At 36.9% G+C, this 22,934-nt stretch overlaps 1 protein-coding gene across 5 annotated transcripts in view; it reads right to left on the bottom strand.

Annotated features, from left to right (window-relative positions):
- EVI5 (ecotropic viral integration site 5) overlaps positions 1–22,934 on the bottom strand; it is a 289,476-nt gene that overhangs the window by 123,788 nt on the left and 142,754 nt on the right. For all 5 annotated transcript variants that reach the window (XM_032155352.2, XM_032155353.2, XM_058439572.1 and 2 more), the window contains 3 exons: positions 12,270–12,404; positions 1,810–1,950; positions 210–368 (listed from right to left, as the gene is read on the bottom strand). In XM_032155352.2, coding sequence (XP_032011243.1) covers positions 210–368; positions 1,810–1,950; positions 12,270–12,404 — 435 coding nt within the window. The remainder of the gene's footprint in view (positions 1–209; positions 369–1,809; positions 1,951–12,269; positions 12,405–22,934) is intronic.

Here is a 22,934-nt window from a genome sequence, read left to right as displayed (position 1 = left end):
TGAACTTTGTTGAATGAGTCAAAGAAGGATTAAATCTCTGAAATCCAATATAATAATTTTTTGCCATCTTCATTTGGGCTAGAAAACTGCGGTCTATACAGTTTCATATTTTCACCTTTTATCTCTGTTCTATGGATGATACAATCTGTGCACAAACCCTTGATCAGTTAACGATACTTTATTAAAGATACTGGGCTTTCCCATCATACCTGTGTTTCCATTTCCATCATCCTTTGTTTTATTTCTCTTATTTCTGCCTGTGTTTCAGCTTCTTTAAGTCGAATGGTCATCAGTTCATCTTGTAACTCATTCATAGCATTTTTCTTAGGTGGCTCTTTCCATCTCCCAGTAGTACGAGCTAAGTGGCGCTAAGGCATAAAAAATTATATTGCAACAAATACTCTCAGTATCAAAATAAGAGCTAATATTACTGAGCGCTTATTTCAGGCCTGTGCTATATAAAACACTTTCCACACATTATTTTATTTAATCCCTAGAAAATCCTATTAATCAGACACTATTATCATCTGAATAAAAGGGTTTCATAAAAAGACCTTGCAGATCTTAAGTATATTTAAGATAGAATTTACTGGCCAGGCGCAGTGGCTCTCACACCTGTAATCCCAGCACTTTGGGAGGCCGAGGTGGGCAGATCACCTGAGGTCAGGAGTTTGAGATCAGCCTGGCCAACATGATGAAACCCTGTCTCTAGTCTCTACTTTAAAAGAAAAAAAAAGTATTTATTGGAGAAAAGAGAGACCTGAGAAGAAAGACAGGCAATTTTAGAATTCACTGCCTAGGGTCACCATATTAAACAACTTTAGGAAGCATCATTCACATTATTGCCATTATTGGTTCCCAACTGGGGCAATTTTGCTCCCCCCAGGGGACATTTGGCGATGTGTGTGGAGACATTTTTGGCTTTTCACAGGTAAGAAAATGAACATTGTGATTAAGTAACTTTAGGAGGATCACACACAGGCAGCACAGATCTAGGATATAAACTCAAATATAGTTCAAATTTTTTTCTCTATATACTGCGGATTAATTCTTGAAAAGATTACAATTTTCACTGTAATTTTTTAAATGAGAGATTTTTCGTATTATCTTCAATGAAATCCCAATACATTATTTTAAAAAATGGGGCCATTCAGGAAGGAATGTTAGAAGTTAAGGACAGTGTTTCTCAAAATAGCTGTGACAAAAGACAAGTTTTGTCTTTTTTGTTTTAAAATTTCAAGTTTATTGCAATCTGATACTTTGTCAAAACATGTTTTAAAAAAAGGCATGACAATGTCAAGGCCTAATTTCGGTCCTTGTATAGAACATGTATTTTGTTCCTTGTCAACATTTCCCTCATATATGAATAAATTTGTGGTCATATAAATGTCATTTATTTGGTGAGGTAACTAAGTTACTAATTTATACATTAAATTTATAATGTTGTCACCCTTCTGGTGTTTCACACTAACCAAAAATGGACTTAATATCAAAGTTTAAGACAAAATATGTATTACATAGAACACTTTTACAGTTTTTCAGAAAAAGTTACACAAGGCACAATGGTACAATGACAAAAATATGATCTGATGTCTACTGTATCTTTTATTTTATTATAAGAATTAAAGAGGGAGAAACAGCTTAAATGCACTTTCAGTTTATAAATACTCTCTATTTTGACATTAAACAGGGTCTCTCTCACTTTAAACTCATCTCCTACTGCAGGTCATCAGGTACTTCAAACTCTTACAAATTGGATATTTGGGTTTTACTCTCTTTTAAAAAAGCACACAAAATATATTAATATACCTGCCAGTGTTCCTCTAAATCCTTGACTTGCTGTCTAAGTTCTTTCAAACCCATAATGGCTTCTGCTTCTCTAAGTTTCACAGCAATGAGTTCTTCCTGAAGCCTTGCGATATTATTCTCATCAGGAAGGGAGTTATTCCTCTAAAGAAGAAGAAAATTTAATTTGGGATTTTTAAATTTAAGGAATAAAATACAGCACACATAACAGCTATTTTGTTCCATACTTAAATGTATTTGATTTTATACAGCTATCCTGAAATACAATTCACAAACTATGAAACTCACCTTTTTAAAATACACAAGAGCCAGTGGTTTTTAGAGTATTTACAGGGTTGTTTAAACATCACCATAATCTAATTACAGAATATTTTTATCATGCAAAAAAGAAAACCTATACTAATCACCAGTCATTCTACATTCCCCACTTCCCCAGCCCCTGGCAACCACCTATCTACTTTTTGTTTCCATGAATTTGCCTACCTGGACATTTCTTGTAAGTGGAATCATATGTATTTATAGCTTTTTGTGACAACCTTACTTCACTTAGAACAATGTTTTCAAGGTTCAATCTTTTTTTTATGTCAAATGATATTCCACGGTATAGATATAACACACTTAATCTATTTATTCATCAGTTAACAGAAATTTGGGTTGCTTCCACTTTTTGACTTTTATAATGTTGCTATGAATATTGGTGCAAAAGTTTTTGTGTAGACTTAGGCTTTCAATGTTCTTAAGATATACTTAGGAGTAGAACTGCTGGCTCAGATGGTAATTATTCTATGTTTAACGTTTAAGAAACTGCCAAACTTTTCCAAAGCAGCTGGACTGCTTTTCATTTCCACTAGCAATGTATGAGGGGAACTGTACTTAATTTTGAGAACACAGAAATCTAACTCTGATTTGTTAAAAAAAAAAATACTAATCAGAGTTACGGAGCAACAGGATTAAAAATTTTTTCAATATGGCAATAAACTTACTAACTTCTGATCAGGACTCCAGATAAAGCATGAACATAATTTACTTTTTAAATATTTATAGAAAATAGTAGTCCAAAATCTGTTTTTGTTGTATTTCCTCAGCATGTTATTTTTGAGAGAGGCATCAAATCTGTGTATTAGTCACTATTTACATCAATAGTCAAGAAATTAATACAAATTAAACAATTTACCAATTGATTCAAATGAAACAACTGAAATTAACTTGATTCATGGATACAAGATTTATTTATTTATATTTTTCCATAAGTTATTGGGGTACAGGTGGTATTTGGTTACATAAGTAAGTTCTTTAGTGGTGATTTGTGAGATTTTGGTGCACCCATCACCCAAGCAGTATACACTGCACCTTATTTGTAGTCTTTTATCCCTCACTCCCTTCCCACTCTTCCCCATAAGTCCCCAAAGTCCACTAAATTATTCTTATGCCTTTGCGTCCTCAGCTTAGCTCCCACATGTCAGTGAGAACATACGATGTTTGGTTTTCCATTCCTGAGTTACTTCACTTAGAATAATAGTCTCCAATCTCATCCAGGACACTGCAAATGCTGTTAATTCATTCCTTTTTATGGCTGAGTAGTATTCCATCTCATTCATATATATATATGTATGAATATGATATATATATATTCATATATATATATACACACACACCACAATTTCTTTATCCACTTGTTAATTGATGGGCATTTGAGTTGGTTCCACGATTTTGCAATTGTGAGTTGTGCTGCTATAAACATGCGAGTGCAAGTATCTTTTTCAAATAATGACTTTTTTTCCCTCTGGGTAGATAGATACCCAGTAGTGGGATTGCTGGATCAAATGGTACTTCTACTTTTAGTTCTTTAAGGAATCTCCACACTGTTTTCCATAGTGGCAGTACCAGTTTACATTCCCACTAGCAGTGCAGAAGTGTTCCCTGTTCATTGCATCCATGCCAACATCTACTGTTTTTTGATTTTCTGATTACGGCTAATCTCATGGAAGTAAGGTGGTATTACATTGTGGTTTTTATTTGCATTTCCCTGATCATTAGTGATGTTTAGTATTTTTTCTCTTCTTTTTTTTTGAAACGGAATCTTGCTCAGTCGCCCAGGCTGGAGCGCAGTGGCACAATCTCGGCTCACTGCAACCTCTGCCTCCCGGGTTCAAGCAATTCTCTGCCTCAGCCTCCTGAGTAGCTGGGATTACAAGCGCTGGCCACTACACCTGGCTCATTTTTTGTATTTTTAGTAGAGACGAGGTTTCATTATCTTGGCCAGGCTGGTCTTGAACTCCTGACCTTGTGATCCACCAACCTCAGCTTCCCAAAAGGCTGGGATTACAGGCATGAGCCACCGCACCCAGCCGATGTTTAGTGCATTTTCATATGTTTGTTGGCCATTTGTATATCTTCTTTTGAGAATTGTCTATTCATGTCCTTAGCCCACTTTTTGATGAGATTGTTTTCTTCTTACTGATTTGAGTTCGTTGTAGATTTTGGATATTAGTCCTTTGTCACATGTATAGATTGTGAAGATTTTCTCCCACTCTGTGGGTTGTCTGTTCACTCTGCTGACTGTTCCCTTCTCCGTGCAAAAGCTCTTTAGTTTAATTAGGTCCCAGCTATTTATCTTTGTTCTAATTGCATTTGCTTTTGGGTTCTTGGTCATGAAATCCTTGCCTAAGCAAACGTCTAGAAGGGTTTTTCCAATGTTATCTTCTAGAATTTTTATAGTTTCAGGTCTTACGTTTAAGTCCTTAATCCATCTCTTAAGTTGATTTTTGTATAACGTGAAAGAAGAGGATCCAGTTTCATTGTCCTACATGTGGCTAGCCAATTATCCCAGCACACAGATACAAGATTTAGATCAATTTCCCACCATATTAAAAGATAAAAAGGATACGGGGTAGCTCAGTATCAAACTTCTCTGGAGAGTTATCAAGAGATCCAAAATGAGGCCGTAGGGAAAGCTCCCTAGGTAAAATGGTAAACTGAGGTAACATTGAGATTTCAAGGCCTGATTCTATGAAATTTTCTATCTCTAAATATTTCACAGTACACATGCAAATTTTTGCTCACAGGGATGAGGAAATGAAGTTATTCTCACCAATTACGCTTTCTTATAATGGACTTTAAATATTTTCTCAATTGAAAACCAATAATTTACTGCATATGCATTTAAAAGACTGCTGGAAGCAGAAAAAAAGAGGATGCTGCAGGAAGAAATTACCATAGGAAGCATGCTACCTTTCAAATTCCTTTCTACTTTATAATGTGAAAAACAACACAGCCACTTACGAAATCCATTTTTGAATGGAACCCAAATACACTTCTATCAAATATTCAAAATCTTTCTAACTGTAAGACACAGATTCTGCTCTAAATCATGTAACCCAGAATACACCTAAGTTAAAGACCAAATATTCTGTTCGCCATTTCTTTCAGCATTCTTGCTGGCTTTTTTTCTCAACAAATCGAGATAACACATTTTCCAGAAATATAAAAATAGCAAGGAGCTTTCTAGCAAAATTATTCCATTACTGATTCTAGTTACACTTGTTCTGTTTCATTAAGAAAATAGTTAAAAACACCTGAGACTGTTATGTCCATTATCTACCAGGTTTTTGGATTCAGTAGCTAGCTATCACCTAAGAGTAAACAGGAACAAACGACAAAGAGCCCAGGCCACCAATAAATTTACAGATCAGGAAACAAGAGATTCAGAGTTTGTAATCTAGAACTTTTAAATCTGAAAGTTATAAGAAACCTGAAGTTCTTCTATTCCCATTACTTAACTAATCTTTGATGTTCTTTAATATCCTTGAAAAGAACTTAGCTTCTGTAAGTACACTCAGGCTAAAAGGAACTTCCTACATATCCTGAGGTAACTTGTTCTAGATTGGACAGTTCTAACAACTACACTCAGATGAAACTTTCTTCTTTTTTTTTTATTATACTTTTATTAAGTTTTAGGGTACATGTACACAACGTGCAGGTTTGTTACACATATATACGTGTGCCATGTTAGTGTGCTGCACCCATTAACTCGTCATTTAACATTAGGTATATCTCCTAATGCTATCCCTCCCCCCTCCCCCCACCCCACAACAGGCCCTGGTGTGTGATGTTCCCCTTCGTGGGTCCCTGTGTTCCCATTGTTCAATTCCTACCTACGAATGAGAAGATGCGGTGTTTGGTTTTTTGTCCTTGAGATAGTTTGCTGAGAATGATCATTTCCAGCTTCATCCATCTCCCTACAAAGGACATGAACTCATCTTTTTTATGGCTGCATAGTATTCCATGGGGTACATGTGCCATATTTTCTTAACCCAGTCTGTCACTGTTGGACATTTGGATTGGTTCAAAGTCTTTGCTATTGTGAATAGTGCCACAATAAGCATATGTGTGCATGTGTCTTTATAGCAGCATGATTTATAATCCTTTGGGTATATACCCAGTAATGGGATGGCTGGGTCAAATGGTATTTCTAGTTCTAGATCCCTGAGGAATCGCCACACTGTCTTCCACAATGGCTGAACTAGTTTACAGTCCCACCAACAGTGTAAAAGTGTTCCTATTTCTCCACATCCTCTCCAGCACCTGTTGTTTCCTGACTTTTTAATGATCACCATTCTAACTGGTGTGAGATGGTATCTCATTGTGGTTTTGATTTGCATTTCTCTGATGGCCAGTGATGATGAGCATCTTTTCATGTGTCTTTTGGCTACATAAATGTCTTCTTTTGAGAAGTGTCTGTTCAGATCCTTCGGCCACTTGTTGATGGGGTTGTTTTTTTTCTTGTAAATTTGAGTTCATTGTAGATTCTGGATATTAGCCGTTTGTCAGATGACTAGATTGCAAAAATTTTCTCCCATTCTGTAGGCTGCCTGTTCACTCTGATGGTAGTTTCTTTTGCTGTGCAGAAGCTCTTCAGTTTAATTAGATCCCATTTGTCAATTTTGGCTTTTGTTGCCATTACTTTTGGTGTTTTAGACATGAAGTCCTTGCCCATGCCTATGTCCTGAATGGTAATGCCAGTTTCTTATAGGGTTTTTATGGTTTTAGGTCTAACATTTAAATCTTTAATCCATCTTAAATTAATTTTAGTATAAAGTGTAAGGACGGGATCCAGTTTCAGCTTTCTACATATGGCTAACCAGTTTTCCCAGCACCATTTATTAAATAGGGAATCCTTTCCCCATTTCTTGTTTTTGTCAGGTTTGTCAAAGATTAGATGGTTGTAGATATGTGGCATTATTTCTGAGGGCTCTGTTCTGTTCCATTGGTCTTTATCTCTGTTTTGGTACCAGTACCATGCTGTTTTGGTTACTGTAGCCTTGTAGTATAGTTTGAAGTCAGGTAGCATGATGCCTCCAGCTTTGTTCTTTTGGCTTAGGACTGACTTGGCAATGTGGCCTCTTTTTTGGTTCCATATGAACTTTAAAGTAGCTCTTTCTAATTCTGTGAAGAAAGTCATTGGTAGCTTGATGGGGATGGCATTGAATCTATAAATTACCTTGGGTAGTATGGCCATTTTCATGATATTGATTCTTTCCACCCATGAGCATGGAATGTTCTTCCATTTGTTTGTATCCTCTTTTATTTCATTGAGCAGTGGTTTGTAGTTCTCCTTGAAGAGGTCCTTCACATCCCTTGTAAGTTGGATTCCTAGATATTTTATTCTCTTTGAAGCAATTGTGAATGGGAGTTCACTCATGATTTGGCTCTCTGTCTGTTATTGGTGTATAAGAATGCTTGTGATTTTTGCACATTGATTTTGTATCCTGAGACTTTGCTGAAGTTGCTAATCAGCTTAAGGAGATTTTGGGCTGAGACAATGGGGTTTTCTAGATATACAATCATGTCATCTGCAAACAGGGACAATTTGACTTCCTCTTTTCCTAATTGAATACCATTTATTTCTTTCTCCTGCCTGATTGCCCTGGCCAGAACTTCCAATACTATGTTGAATAGGAGTGTTGAGAGAGGGCATCCCTGTCTTGTGCCAGTTTTCAAAGGGAATGCTTCTAGTTTTTGCCCATTCAGTATGATATTGGCTGTGGGTTTGTCATAAATAGCTCTTATTATTTTGAGACCTGTCCCATCAATACCGAATTTATTGAGAGTTTTTAGCATGAAGGGCTGTTGAATTTTGTTGAAGGCCTTTTCTGCATCTATTGAGATAATCATGTGGTTTTTGTCATTGGTTCTGTTTACATGCTGGATTACATTTATTGATTTGCGTATGTTGAACCAGCCTTGCATCCCAGGGATGAAGCACACTTGATCATGGTGGATAAGCTTTTTGATGTGCTGCTGGATTCGGTTTGCCAGTATTTTATTCAGGATTTTTGCATCGATGTTCATCAAGGATATTGGTCTAAAATTCTCTTTTTTTCATTGTATCTCTGCCAGGCTTTGGTATCAGGATGATGCTGGCCTCATAAAACGAGGAAGGGAGGATTCCCTCTTTTTCTATTGATTGGAATAGTTTCAGAAGGAATGGTACCAGCTCCTCCTTGTACCTCTGGCAGAATTCGGCTGTGAATCAGTCTGGTCCTGGACTCTTTTTGGTTGGTAAGCTATTAATTATTGCCTCAATTTCAGAGCCTGTTATTGGTCTATTCAGAGATTTCGCTTCTTCCTGGTTTAGTCTTAGGAGGGTGTATGTGTCCAGGAATTTATCCATTACTTCCAGATTTTGTAGTTTATTTGTGTAGAGGTGTTTGTAGTATTCTCTGATGGTAGATTGTATTTCTGTGGGATCGGTGGTGATATCCCCTTTATCATTTTTTATTGCATGTATTTGATTCTTCTCTCTTTTCTTCTTTATTAGCCTTGCTAATGGTCTATCAAATTTGTTGATGTTTTCAAAAAACCAGCTCCTGGATTCACTAATTTTTTGAAGGGTTTTTTGTGTCTCTATTTCCTTCAGTTCTGCTCTGATCTTAGTTATTTCTTGCCTTCTGCTAGCTTTTGAATGTGTTTGCTCTTGCTTCTCTAGTTCTTTTAACTGTGATGTTAGGGTGTCAATTTTAGATCTTTCCTGCTTTCTCTTGTGGGGATTTAGTGCTATAAATTTCCCTCTACACATTGCTTTGAATGTGTCTCAGAGATTCTGGTATGCTGTGTCTTTGTTCTTGTTGGTTTCAAAGAACATCTTTATTTCCGCCTTCATTTCGTTATGTACCCAGTAGTCATTCAGCAGCAGGTTGTTCAGTTTCCATGTAGTTGAGCAGTTTTGAGTGAGTTTTTTAATCCTGAGTGGTAGTTTGATTGCACTGTGGTCTGAGAGACAGTTTGTTGTGATTTCTGTTCTTTTACATTTGCTGAGGAGTGCTTTACTTCCAACTATGTGGTGAATTTTGGAATAAGTGCCATGTGGTGCTGAGAAGAATGTATATTCTGTTGATTTGGGGTGGAGAGTTCTGTAGATGTCTATTAGGTCTGCTTGGTTCAGAGCTGAGTTCAATTCCTGGATATCCTTGTTAACTTTCTGTCTCATTGATCTAATGTTGACAGTGGGGTGTTAAAGTCTCCCATTATTATTGTGTGGGAGTCTAAGTCTCTTTGTAGGTCTCTAAGGACTTGCTTTATGAATCTGGGTGCTCCTGTATTGGGTGCATATATATTTAGCATAGTTAGCTGTTCTTGTTGAATTCATCCCTTTACCATTATGTAATGGCCTTCTTTGTCTCTTTTGATCTTTGTTGGTTTAAAGTCTGTTTTATCCAAGACTAGGATTGCCACCCTTGCCTTTTTCTGTTTTCCATTTGGTTGGTAGATCTTCCTCCATCCCTTTATTTTGAGCCTATGTGTGTCTCTGCACGTGAGATGGGTTTCCTGAATACAGTACACTGATGGATCTTGACTCTTTATCCAATTTGCCAGTCTGTGTCTTTTAGTTCGAGCATTTAGCCCATTTACATTTACGGTTAATATTGTTATGTGTGAATTTGATCCTGTCATTATGATGTTAGCTGATATCGAGCATATTTTGCTCGTTAGTTGATGCAGTTTCTTCCTAGCCTCGATGGTCTTTACAATTTGGCATGTTTTTGCAGTGGCTGGTACTGGTTGTTCCTTTCCATGTTCAGTGCTTCCTTCAGGAGCTCTTTTAGGGAAGGCCTGGTGCTGACAAAATCTCTCAGCATTTGCTTGTCTGTAAAGGATTTTATTTCTCCTTCACTTATGCAGCTTAGTTTGGCTGGATACGAAATTCTGGGTTGAAAATTCTTTTCTTTAAGAATGTTGAATATTGGCCCCCACTCCCTTCTGGCTTGTAGAGTTTCTGCCGAGAGATCAGCTGTTAGTCTGATGGGCTTCCCTTTGTGGGTAACCCAACCTTTCTCTCTGGCTGCCCTTACATTTTTTCCTTCATTTCAACTTTGGTGAATCGGACAATTACGTGTCTTGGAGTTGCTCTTCTCGAGGAGTATCTTTGTGGCGTTCTCTGTATTTCCTGAATTTGAATGTTGGCCTGCCTTGCTATATTGCGGAAGTTTTCCTGGATAATATCCTGAAGAGTATTTTCCATCTTGGTTCCATTCTCCCTGTCACTTTCAGGTACACCAATCAGACGTAGATTTGGTCTTTTCACACAGTCCCATATTTCTTGGAGGCTTTGTTCATTTCTTTTTATTCTTTTTTCTCTAAACTTCTCTTCTTGCTTCATTTCATTCATTTGATCTTCCATCACCAATACCCTTTCTTCCACTTGATCGAATCGGCTACTGAGCCTTGTGCATTCTTCAAGTAGTTCTCATGCTGTGGTTTTCAGCTCCATCAGGTCCTTTAAGGACTTCTCTGCATTGCTTATTCTAGTTAGCCATTCGTCTAATCTTTTTTCAAGGTTTTTAACTTCTTTGCCATGGGTTCGAACTTCCTCCTTTAGCTCGGAATAGTTTGATCGTCTGAGGCCTTCTTCTCTCAACTCCTCAAAGTCATTCTCCATCCAGCTTTGTTCCATTGCTGGTGAGGAGCTGCGTTCCTTAGGAGGAGGAGAGGTGCTCTGATTTTTAGAATTTTCAGTTTTTCTGCTCTGTTTTTTCCCCATCTTTGTGGTTTTATCTACCTTTGGTCTTTGATGATGGTGACATACAGATGGGGTTTTGGTGTGGATGTCCTTTCTGTTTGTTAGTTTTCCTTCTAACAGTTGGGACCCTCAGCTGCAGGTCTGTTGGAGTTTGCGGGAGGTCCACTCCAGACTCTGTGTGCCTGGGTATCAGCAGCGGAGGCTGCAGAACAGCAGATACTGGTGAATAGCAAATGTTGCTGCCTGATTGTTCCTCTGGAAGTTTTGTCTCAGAGGAGTACCCGGCCGTGTGAGGTGTCAGTCTGCCCCTACTGGGGGGTGCCTCCCAGTTAGGCTACTTGGGGGTCAGGTACCCACTTGAGGAGGCAGTCTGTCCGTTCTCAGATCTCAAGCTGCGTGCTAGGAGAACCACTACTCTCTTCAAAGTTGTCAGACAGGGTCACTTAAGTCTGCAGAGGTTTCTGCTGCCTTTTGTTTGGCTATGCCCTGCCCCCCAGAGGTGGAGTCTACAGGGGCAGGCAGGCCTCCTTGAGCTGCGGTGGGCTCCACCCAGTTGGAGCTTCCGGGCCACGCTGTTTACCTACTCAAGCCTCAGCAATGGTGAGCACCCCTCCCCCAGCCTCACTGCCGCCTTGCAGTTTGATCTGACTGCTGTGCTAGTAATGAGCAAGGCTCTGTGGGCGTAGGACCCTCCGAGCCAGGCACGGGACATAATCTCCTGGTGTGCCGTTTGCTAAGACCGTCGGAAAAGCGCAGTATTAGGGTGCGAGTGACCTGATTTTCCAGGTGCAGTCTGTCACCCCTTTCCTTGGCTAGGAAAGGGAATTCCCTGACCTCTTGCGCTTCCCGGGTGATGCGATGCCTCACCCTGCTTCAGCTCAGGCTCGGCGCACTAGACCCACTGTCCTGCACCCACTGTCCGACAATCCCCAGTGAGATGCACCTGGTACCCCAGTTGGAAATGCAGAAATCATTCGTCTTCTGCGTTGCTCACGCTGGGAGCTGTAGACTGGAGCTGTCCCTATTTGGCTATCTTGGCTCCACCCCCTCAGATGAAATTTTCCCTGAAATGTCTGTGTATTAGTCCTATCTCTTCCACCTGAAAATATTGCAATATTTGAAGGTAAGAGTTAACTTCTGTCACCTGAGTTTCTCTCTTCTGCAACATTTAGATAACTCTTTTTATGAAAATTATTCTGGTCGTTTTCCTCTAAAAGGGCTCTAATCTCCATTTTTATCCTTAAATATGGGGCTGTGATTAGTATGCAGGCAACAAGGAATAACTGGCAATTTTAAAAATCTTTTTTTCCTTTTCCTCTTAGTAACTAATATGTACGGCTTCTAATGTATAAAAACACCTAAGTCAATTAAATTGCTCAGTAAGTACTTAATATCACATATCCCCTCTAATTTGGGAGTGACTGCATTTGTGTAGGTTTCTTACCTTCTCTATATCCAAGACTTTATCCTGCATCTCTTTTAGTGCACACTGAGACTCAGCTTCACTCAGTCGGGCTTGGACCAATTCCTTCTCTAGCTGTAGCACAAAATCTTCGTTGTAGTTGGAACTGCATTTATGCTAAAGGTTACAGACATACACTGAAATTTCATGAAAGTATAAACATGTATACACAATAAAAACAATGCAACTACATAATACAGTTATATTACATTACGGGCAACTAGATAGGAGAAGTTCCATCTACCCAATATATCCAATGTATCTCCTCCAATTAACTTTTCAAATGAGTAAAAAAGCCCACCTTTGATTTCTATAAAGATGACCACATTATTGGGTTTTGGTAACTAGTTATTACACTGATCAAATCTGATTCATATAAGATAAACACCTCCTTTTATCTGTCCATCCATCCAGATACAAAGAATTTTTTCTAACTTTACAGACCAATAAATAGGATAGCAATTAGCCACATGTGGCTACTGAACACTTGAAATGTGGCTAATGCAGATTAAAACAAGTTATATAAGTATAAAATACAAACTGGATTTTGAAGAATTAATATGAAATTAAAAAATAAAATATTTCAATGATTTTTATATTATGTTAAAATAATATTTTGAATATAGTGAAGTAAATAAAAATATTAATTTTACCTTTTTTTTGCTCCTTTTAATGTGGGTATTAGAAAATTTTAAATTGCATATGTGACACATTATATTGGTATTTGATAGTACTGCTATATACTACAGAAGACATGTAAACATTACTGAAAAATATATTTTAATCTAATGAAAAAAAACAGGGTACCCACAATAACATGAACCATCTAAATTCCAAAATAACAAAATTGTATTTATCCTTAGAAATGTAGAAATCTTCTTCAAAAGATATGCATGGTTTCCCAGCACTTTGGGAGGCCAAGGCAGGTGGATCACTTGAGGCCAGGAGTTCAAGATCAGCCTGGCCAACATGGTGAAACCCTGTCTCTACTAAAAATACAAAAATTAGCTGGGCATGGTGGCACACGCCTGTAATCCCCGCTACTAGGGAGGGTGAGGCAGGAGAATGGCTTGAGCCCGGGAGGTGGAGGTTGCAGTGAGCCGAGATTGTGCCACTGTACTCCAGCCCAGGTGACAGAACAAGGCTCTTGTCTCAAGAAAAAAAAAAAAAAGATATACACAGAAATAATTGCTGGAAGTAGAGAAGACGCAGATGCTGCATGAAGAAATGAACCACGGAAGCACACAACCTTCCCATTTGCTTTCCTACTCTATAAAACATGAATATTGATGCAAACAAGTCATCATTTTTAAGCCAGTGCCCATACAAAAGCTTCTGTACAAAAGCAATATGTAATTCATTATAAAATACTTTCTAAAATAAATTGTCTATCACTTCACATTTAATTCATGTAGTAAAGAAAATGTGGCAACTCAAAATTTCAAAATAAAGTCATAAAAAACAATCTTCTACTGAACTAGCATGAATAAAGCACGGTTATTTTTACTCTTTAATATGTTAGGAACAAAACAGATGTCAAATTAAAACTATTAAAAATAACCAGATGCTTAATACATGGTACTCTCCTGCCCCAGTTACCAAAAAAAGACGTACAAATGAGGACTTTAATTGAATGCATTATACATTATTTCTTCTAGTAATTTTGATACTATTGAAACAATATTTCAATATGAGAAGTGCATCTGCAACAGACACATCATCTTAGCAAATACTTACCTTTTATCAATTAGGAAAAAGCCATTCTTTTGGAATGACCACATCCAAACTAGATGTGCCATAATTTATTTAATTAGATCATAGTTATTTCATGGGTACTGGTAGAATTTTTTTGCCCTCAACTTAAAGCCCTGGCAACTGTAGTACAGGTTTGTTTGCAAAGACTTTATATTAGAAGATCCCCAAGAAAACATCAAACTCAAAGGCCCATATGAGAATGGAATTCTTGATTGGTATAAACCAACTAATCCAATCAAGTAAAAAAAGCCACAGTAATGTTGGGCACAAATCTTTATTAATAAAATTTACAGAGAGCTGAAATGCTCTGATAACAAGTCGTTCTGGATAATATATATCTTATGCTTTTTATACTCTAAAACATATTAGTCTTCCGGATTAAAATAATTCTAAATGTATTATGTAAATTTTTTTGCCACTGACAGAGTTTACAGAACATAATTCTCAGGTCATCATGATGGTGGCCAATTAACATACTGCAAATTACACACTGTCTAAGGAAAAGATGCTGCTGTGAACTATAAATTACCTGAAGCTAACCACTGTAGTTTCAATTTATTCTATTTTCCACAGGGGGAAAACAGTTTTATAAACATGTTTTAATGTTTGACAGAAATGACAATTATGATAGCAGCTAACATCTACTCACCACTTACTATGTGCCAGACACATGTTAAGCACTTTATATTCTCCTTTAATCTTCACCACAATTACTATCTTACTAATAAGGAAACTAATAGGGTACACCAAGGTCAAACAGCAGTTGATAGTGCTATTAATTGACAGTTTGTATTACAGAGCCCATGTTCCTCACCTTTAAGCCATATAGGTGTTGAAGAGTTTAATATATTGTTTTAATATATACTGTTCCAAAAATTAATTATATAATATTAAAAAATCCAAACTTCTAAAAAAATCTAAGCATATAGATCTCACATAATGTTCTTGTATTAAGAAATTCCTAGAAGAGTGCATTTCATATTCAAGTAACGGACAGATACACAATTTGTTTTGCCAAATGACAACTGCCACAATTATGATGGCTGGCAGTCTCAGCAAGGGGGGCCATTTATTTAAAAGCGTGCAAATGACAGATGACTTCTCTAAACTTACATCAAGTTAATTTATGTAAATGAATCTCATAATGTTTCTGTGATACCAGCAATCCCATTCCAATGAAACTGACAGAAATTCTTTTAGTAAGCAGAGTCTGCTTTTCAATCCTATGTGCTTTTCTGGTGTTGCAAAAATTACAAAGGTAAAGATAAGTTAGAAAGTCCTCAGTAATCCTTTTTGCTTGTGTCTTGAGCTTAAAAAAAAAATCTTCAATATTTGAAGGATACAGGAGCAATACAGTAAAAAGTAAATATTTGTATTGGGGGAAGTTTCTCATATTATTAAGTGAAAAAAAATTGAAATTAGAAAAAGGGTTGTCCACACAAATGTATCCAATATTGATTGAATTTAAGTATACATTAAGCTTTTAACTAAGTTTAAGATATGACATTTCTATGCTCTTTTCAGGAACCCAAACATTTCATGGAACCCTGTTCTCGTCTCTTTTGTAACACTTATCACAATTCTAAATAATAAATTGTGCATGCTGCACAAAGTAATTATAGATTCAATGCTATTCCCATCAAACTACCATTGACATTCTTCACAGAATTAGAAAAAAACTACTTTAAATTTCATATGGAACCAAAGAAGAGCCTGTATAGCCAAGACAATCCTAAGCAAAAAGAACAAAGCTGGAAGCATCACGCTACCTGACTTCAAACTATACTACAAGGCTACAGTAACCAAACAGCATGGTACTGGTACCAAACAGACATATAAACCAATGGAACAAAACAGAGACCTCAGAAATAACACCACACTTCTACAACCATCTGATCTTCAACAAACCTGACAAAAGCAATGGGGAAAGGATCTCCTATTTAATAAACGGTGCTTGGAAAACTGGCTAGCCATATGCAGCAAACTGAAAATGGATCCCTTCCTCACACCTTATACAAAAATTTACTCAAGATGGATTAAAGACTTAAATGTAAAACCCAAAACCATAAAAACCCTAGAAGAAAACCTAGGCAATACCATTCAGGACATAGGCATGGGCAAAGACTTCATGTCTAAAACACCAAAAGCAACTGCAACAAAAGTCAAAACTGACAAATGGGATCTAAGTAAAGAGCTTCTGCACAGCAAATGAAACTACCATCAGAGTGAACAGTCAACCTACAGAATGGGAAAACATTTTTGCAATCTACCCATCTGACAAAGGTCTAATATTCAGAATCTACAAGGAACCTAAACAAATTTACAAGAAAAAAACAACCCCATCAAAAAGTGGGCAAAGGATATGAATAGACACTTCTCAATAGATGGCATTTACACGGCCAAAAAACATATGAAAAAAAGCTCAACATCACTGATCATTAGAGAAATGCAAATCAAACCCACAATGAGATACCATCTCATGCCAATCAGAATGGCAATTATTAAAAAGCCAAGAAACAACAGATGCTGGTGAGGCTGTGGACAGATAGGAATGCTTTTATAATGTTCACGGTAATGTAAATTAGTTCAACCAACATGGTTCTAGAACCAGAAATACCATTTGACCCAGCAATCCCATTACCAGGCATATACCCAAAAGAATATAAATCATTCTACTATAAAGACACATGCATACATGTGTTTACTGCAGCACTGTTTACAATAGCAAAGACTTGGAACCAACCCAAATGCCCATCAATGATAGACTGGATTAAGAAAATGTGGTACATAAACATGATGGAATACTATGCAGCCATAAAAAGGAATGAGATCATGTCTTTTGCAGGGACATGGAAGCCATCATCCTCAGCAAACTGACACAGGAACAGAAAACCAAACACCGCATGTTCTCACTCTTAAGTGGGAGCTGAGCAATGAGAACACATGGACACGGGAGAGAACAACACACACCAGGGCCTGTTGGGGGTTCAGGGGGAAGAAGAGGGAACTCAGAGGATGAGTCAATATGTGCGGCAAGCCACCATGGCACACATATACCTGTGTAACAAACCTGCACATTCTGCACATGTATCTCAGAACTTACAAGTAAAATTTAAAAAAAAATTGTGTGATTAATTTTTTAAATGTTTATCTCTATATATACTATATAAGCAAATGCCAGAGACAGTTTGACCAATTTACTATTGTAAATCAATAACTGCCTGGTTAACAGAACCAAACAGTGCTTTTCATAGGTAGGTGAGCAAAATATTATCTGCTGAATCAATCAGTTAACTCTTGGTTTAACAACAAAATCCCTGTATTATATAATTTACATTAAACATAGGAAGTGGAAGTTGAATGCTGAAAAAAAAAAATCTATAAAACTGATGGTTAATCTATTTTTAATTGAAATGCCTACCTAGCAATCTTGAATCACTTTCCCAAAACAAAATGATACAATGTTTCCATTTGTTCCAAAAACAAAATTTGTAACAATGTGGGAAGATGGCACATTTGGACCGCCATATCCAAAAGCATCTGAAAAAGGTTGTACAAGGCAAGTACTCTGGAATAGGTTTCTACACCACAAAATCACAGCAGAAAAAAATAAAAAGTTGTATCTTCCACTCCTACAGCATATGACTCCAAAAAGATGTTTGTAACCCTCCCTACCACATGCTGTAAACAGGATTTAAAAAAACCCAAGCAATACGGTTGTACTATTTAAATATTTGCTACACTAAAATTGTTGAAAAATAGGCTGGGTGCAGTGGTGTGCGGTGGCTCACGCCTGTAATCCCAGCACTTTAGGAGGCTGATGCGGGTGGATCACGACGTCAGGAGATCAAGACCATCCTGGCTAACACAGTGAAACCCCGTCTCTACTAAAAATGCAAAAAATTAGCCAGGCGTGGTGGCACGTACCTGTAGTCCCAGTTACTCAGGAGGCTGAGGCAGGAGAGTCGCTTGAACCCAAAAGGTGGAGGTTGCCATGAGCCAAGATTGTGCCACTGCACTCCAGCCTGGGCAACAGAGCGAGACTCCGTCTCAAAAAAAAATTGTTGAAAAATATGTAATTTTTATATGATTTGTGCTCAACATCCAAAAATTATATCCTTTAAGAAGACATTTACCTCTGGTTATTTGCATAACTGTAAGATTTTGTTGTTATTGTTGTTGATGCTGAAGAAAATGTTAAGAAAACAATTTCCATTAAAGTAAACCCTCATTTATTATTTAAAAGGAAAATATAATCACATACGAATGTAAAACATTTTATCTTTAGACTAAGGTCAAAATTTGTTCTGGAAAAAATCTCTGTCCAGATTTATAGGTATAGTGACCAAAAGTTAAAGAATTTACCAAATTATAAGTGTGAAGTCATCTATCTATAGAGAGACCTATATCAACTAACTTCCATTTTCCTAAAGAAAAACAAACCCACCAGGTATATCAGGTGTGAATAATTCCTAAATGCTGCTGAACAAACATTTTCTAAAATACATTATCTGGAAGAATTCACAACTTCACTGATAAACAGGTAGTTTTTATTTTATTAACATTTATTCATGTGTTTAATCCAGGTAAGATGGGTTTATATTCTTCATATCAAATCCTTGGTTCTTAAAAGTCCTACATAATTCTTTGATGTTCTCTCTAGAATTATAGAACAGGGAGGGAAGGTCAGAAGAAATCCTGTCTAGCCTCCCATTAGGTACTTCCTAGTATGAAGGTCCCAATAACTTCAAACGGCAGTCATTTCAGCATTCAGCAGCTTTTAACTCAAATTCCTCCTTATTTATGATGAACTAAACTGCATAATAAAAATATCTGAATGGTAAGACCAAGAACAGCTGGATAAAACTGCATAGTAAAAATAACTTAATGATAAGCAGTCATAGGTAGGTCACAAAGCTTTTAAACGGATCAAGCTAGACTCAGACAGTTGGTCTCATCAGGAAAAGTTGTCCAACATAAACACATTTGTTATATCCCACATTAGCAAGAGTCAGATGTGCAACTGTATGAAATATCACTGGAGGATTTCTACATCTAGGGGCTTCTTGGAAAAACTCACATGGAGCATGTAAAATACTTAAATGGAAGGTTTAATGTATATCTCAATTTGATCTTATACTTAAATTATTTACTTGATTTATTTAGTGCACTAAATACAAATTCAATAATAAATTAACTCAATCTTTTTTTTTTTTTTTTTAAAGAGATAGGGTCTCGCTCTGTCACCCAATCTGGAGTACAGTGGCATCATCAATGATCACTCAAGCGATCCTCCCACCTCAGCCTCCCCAGTAGCTAGGACTTACAGACATGTGCCACCATGCTTGGCTAATTTTTTTTATTTCTTGTAGAGACAGGGTCCTGCTATGTCGCTGGTCTTGAACTCCTGGCCTCAAGCAATCCTCTCATCTTGTCTCCCAAAGTGCTATGGTTACAGGCATGAGTCACTGTGCCTGGCCTTCAACCATTTTTGAAAACTAACAATATTAGGTTCAAACTATCAAATGCCAGCGTAAAACGGAAGCAGTGATCTACTAAAGACAATCATTCTATAACTGGCAACTGCAGAAACACTTGTTAAATAATGCCAATACACAAAATTAGTTAAAAATAAACTTTACCTTTTAAAAAAACTGCTGCTCCGAAGTTTAATATTCTATTGTAAGATAACTATATAGCATATCACTGTACCAATAGCATTGAAACTATTAAGAATTATATGACATATTGAACAAAAGTGAGTAAATCTGGAGCAACATAAAGGAGTTCATAGTGAGTCAGAGGAAGCTAGAAATATTAAAAGAAAAAAGAGAAAGATTCTTGTTTATAACTAATAAATGTAGAAAAATGAGAGAATATGAAAATCACCATTCTGGAAACCTAATGTAATAACTGATTCCATAAAGATCATTTGTGGAGGGTAAAACTACTAGGTAAAAGGTGGATGGAGAACAAGATAGTTATTTGGTACAAAAATATTTCCAACAGATGACTTAACAGTGGCAAACATGAAATCATAGCTTTTACAAAGGGAGAGAGTCTGGGATAACCAAACCTAGCATGGAAATCAAACTCAGCATCACTAATAGTGGGCCCAATTTATATCACGTGCCTTCCTGATTTAAAGCAAAAAGAAGTTTACAACATCATCTATAATCTAAATGTCTAACTGAGTCTAGTTTACAAGAAATACAATGATACCATGAGGAAGGAATTAGACAAATCTAGAATATAAAGTAAGACAACTGGGCCACACCTGTAAAAAGTTAATGTCATTCCTGACATTGGTTGTTTCCTCCAACAGTCTGGACACAGATCTGTCAACTTTACTGATCATTTCAAGAAACCAGCTTTTCGTTTGACAAATTTTCTCTACTTTTATTTTCAATTTAACTGATTTCTACCCTTTTTATTATTTGTCCATTCTGCTTGGTTAGCTTGAATTTGCTTTATATGTCTAGTTTATTAAGGTGGAAGCTTACATTATTGGTTTGAGGCTTACTGACTTGCCTAATAAGCACTGAATACATTTTACACTTAATATTATAAGCACTTAATACATTTTCCACTAAGCACTGCATTAGATGTGTCCCACAAATTTTTAGACATTGTGTCTTCATTTTCATTTAATTAAAATATGTTCTAATTTCCTTTTAGACTTCCTCTTCGACCCATGGGTAAAAATGTATTGTTTAATTTCCAAATATTAGAGGATTTCCAGATACCTATTATTAATTTCTAATTGAATGCTATTAGAGTCAGAGAAGATCCTTTGTATGATTTCAATTATTTCAAATTTGATAAAGTTCCTTTTAAGGCCCAGAATATGTTCTATCTTCATAAATCTTCCATGTATGTTTGAAAGGATATGTATTCTGCTGTTATTAGGTACAGTGTTCCATAAATATCTATCAGGGCAGGTTGGATGATAGTACTGTTCAGGTCTTCTGCTACCTACTTGCTTCATCAATTACTGAGACAGGGATGTCGAAGACTTGAACTTGTTCACTCTACCTTTCAGTTCTATCAGTTCAGGTTAATGTTCCTGTTAGCATACATATATTAGGTGACATACATTCCTAAACACATACAATCTTAAATAAGATTGTTATGTCTTCTTGGTGAACTATCATTATAGATAGTCCTCTTTCTCTTGGTGCTATTCCTTGTTCTGAAGTCCACCTTGTCTATGATACTAATGCAGACACTCCAGGCTTTCTTTTGCTTAGATTTCCATATTATATCTTTCTCATCCTTTTAATTTTTTTCCAGTTGTAATTAAAATGTTATGTCCAATAATTATAGGCAGACCATCTTGATCCTTCACTCCTAGAAGTCCACTGTGGGGGAAAGTCACTGTCATTAGCTATCAAGCTCTACACATTTCCAATAGCTACACAGCAACCTACTTTGGCCTCTGCAATTTCTAATCTTTGCAACTGAGACTACTTCACCCCTACCTACAGGCTCAGATTCACTGATATTTTGGGACCAACCTTATTTCTAACTAGAGGAACATAAAGAACCTTATGTCTGCTCTACTCTGGCACATTAAATTGAGCTATCCTATCCAAATATCACATCCCCAAATCCTATCAAATCTTAGCTGTGGGTAATAGCCCCCATATTCATCCTTGTCCAAGCTGCTCTCCCATTAATCTAGTAAATGCTGACACTCCAAATTAATGTCTCATATCTAAATCCCCTTGCCTTTGGGCTATAGCACATTGGTCTGATAATCTGTTGCAACTCACTTCTCTTGCTGCCACCAACCTGCTCTGCTTCACTTCACGTTGCATTCTCCTTTATAAGTCTCAAGGTAACCACAACTCTGATCAAGACATGCCCAACCCCAGCCCTGAGTGAATCTCCTAATCCTCCCAGGCTCCTCCTGCAAACCAGATCACTTGTTGCTGCTTCTAATCTGACCCTCACCAATGGGTTCTAGCACTGGGACTTTACATGTTCTCCCATAAACTCATCTTCTACTGCAAGCACTCAAATGTGTCGTGTTTGTTTGAGCTTTATATGATCATTTATTTAGTCTTTTTAAAAACAATTTATTGAAGCAAAATTCTAAAATCATTTTTAATACTATTTAACTTCAAAAACATTTCAGCATTCTAAACATACAAAAAAAACCCAGAACACTGAAAATCACATTTAAGTACAGAAGGTTCTTTCTTGAACTTTCATTGATGCAGTGGCTCTTTACTTTGCTGACAGTAGTTCTACAGGTTGTTCAAAAAGTTTAAAGACAATGAGCTTAACTAAAAAAATCCAAACACTTCTCAGGCCAGCTGACCCCTCTTTGTCCACAGCTAAGAATGGTAGAAGAGTGTTATATTACCGTTTGGAGAAACAAGACAAGCTGAAGCTAAATGGATGAATATTGCAGGGGAAACAGGACTAGCCTCACAGTGCACACTCTCAGCTACGACCCCTCCAAAAGGCATTGTCCCCCACAGGCTCAGTGCCAAGAAACGAGTACCAAGAGTTTGTCTTGGTTGTTTTGTTCTTCTTATAAACTATATATATGTACAGTTGATAACAGGATTTCTAGCCAATAACCATATAGTTAATACTACCTTACAAATGTTTTTAAAAATGTCAGAAATATTTTTAAATGCTTTGTCGCACCAACAGCAAAGTGCATAGAGTGAGAAAAATACGAGATTATCTTTTCGTTTTTGGGATGTTTGGAAATATGTACAACTTTGATACAATTTCAGAGTGTTCCAGACACACATGACCACTTCAGGCAAACCACTGACAATTTTTAGAGCACTCTGACAGACTGCAATATGATTGTGATCGAATTCTGTAATTAAACCTAATGAGGGCAAGAGACATTTCTCAAACAACAGATGT

This window comes from Hylobates moloch, unplaced genomic scaffold (genome assembly GCF_009828535.3).
Source record: "Hylobates moloch isolate HMO894 unplaced genomic scaffold, HMol_V3 SCAFFOLD_5, whole genome shotgun sequence".
NCBI classification, from domain to species: Eukaryota; Metazoa; Chordata; class Mammalia; order Primates; family Hylobatidae; genus Hylobates; species Hylobates moloch.
The sequence above is the reverse complement of the archived record's forward strand: the minus strand, read 5'-3'. Positions and strand labels throughout refer to the sequence as shown.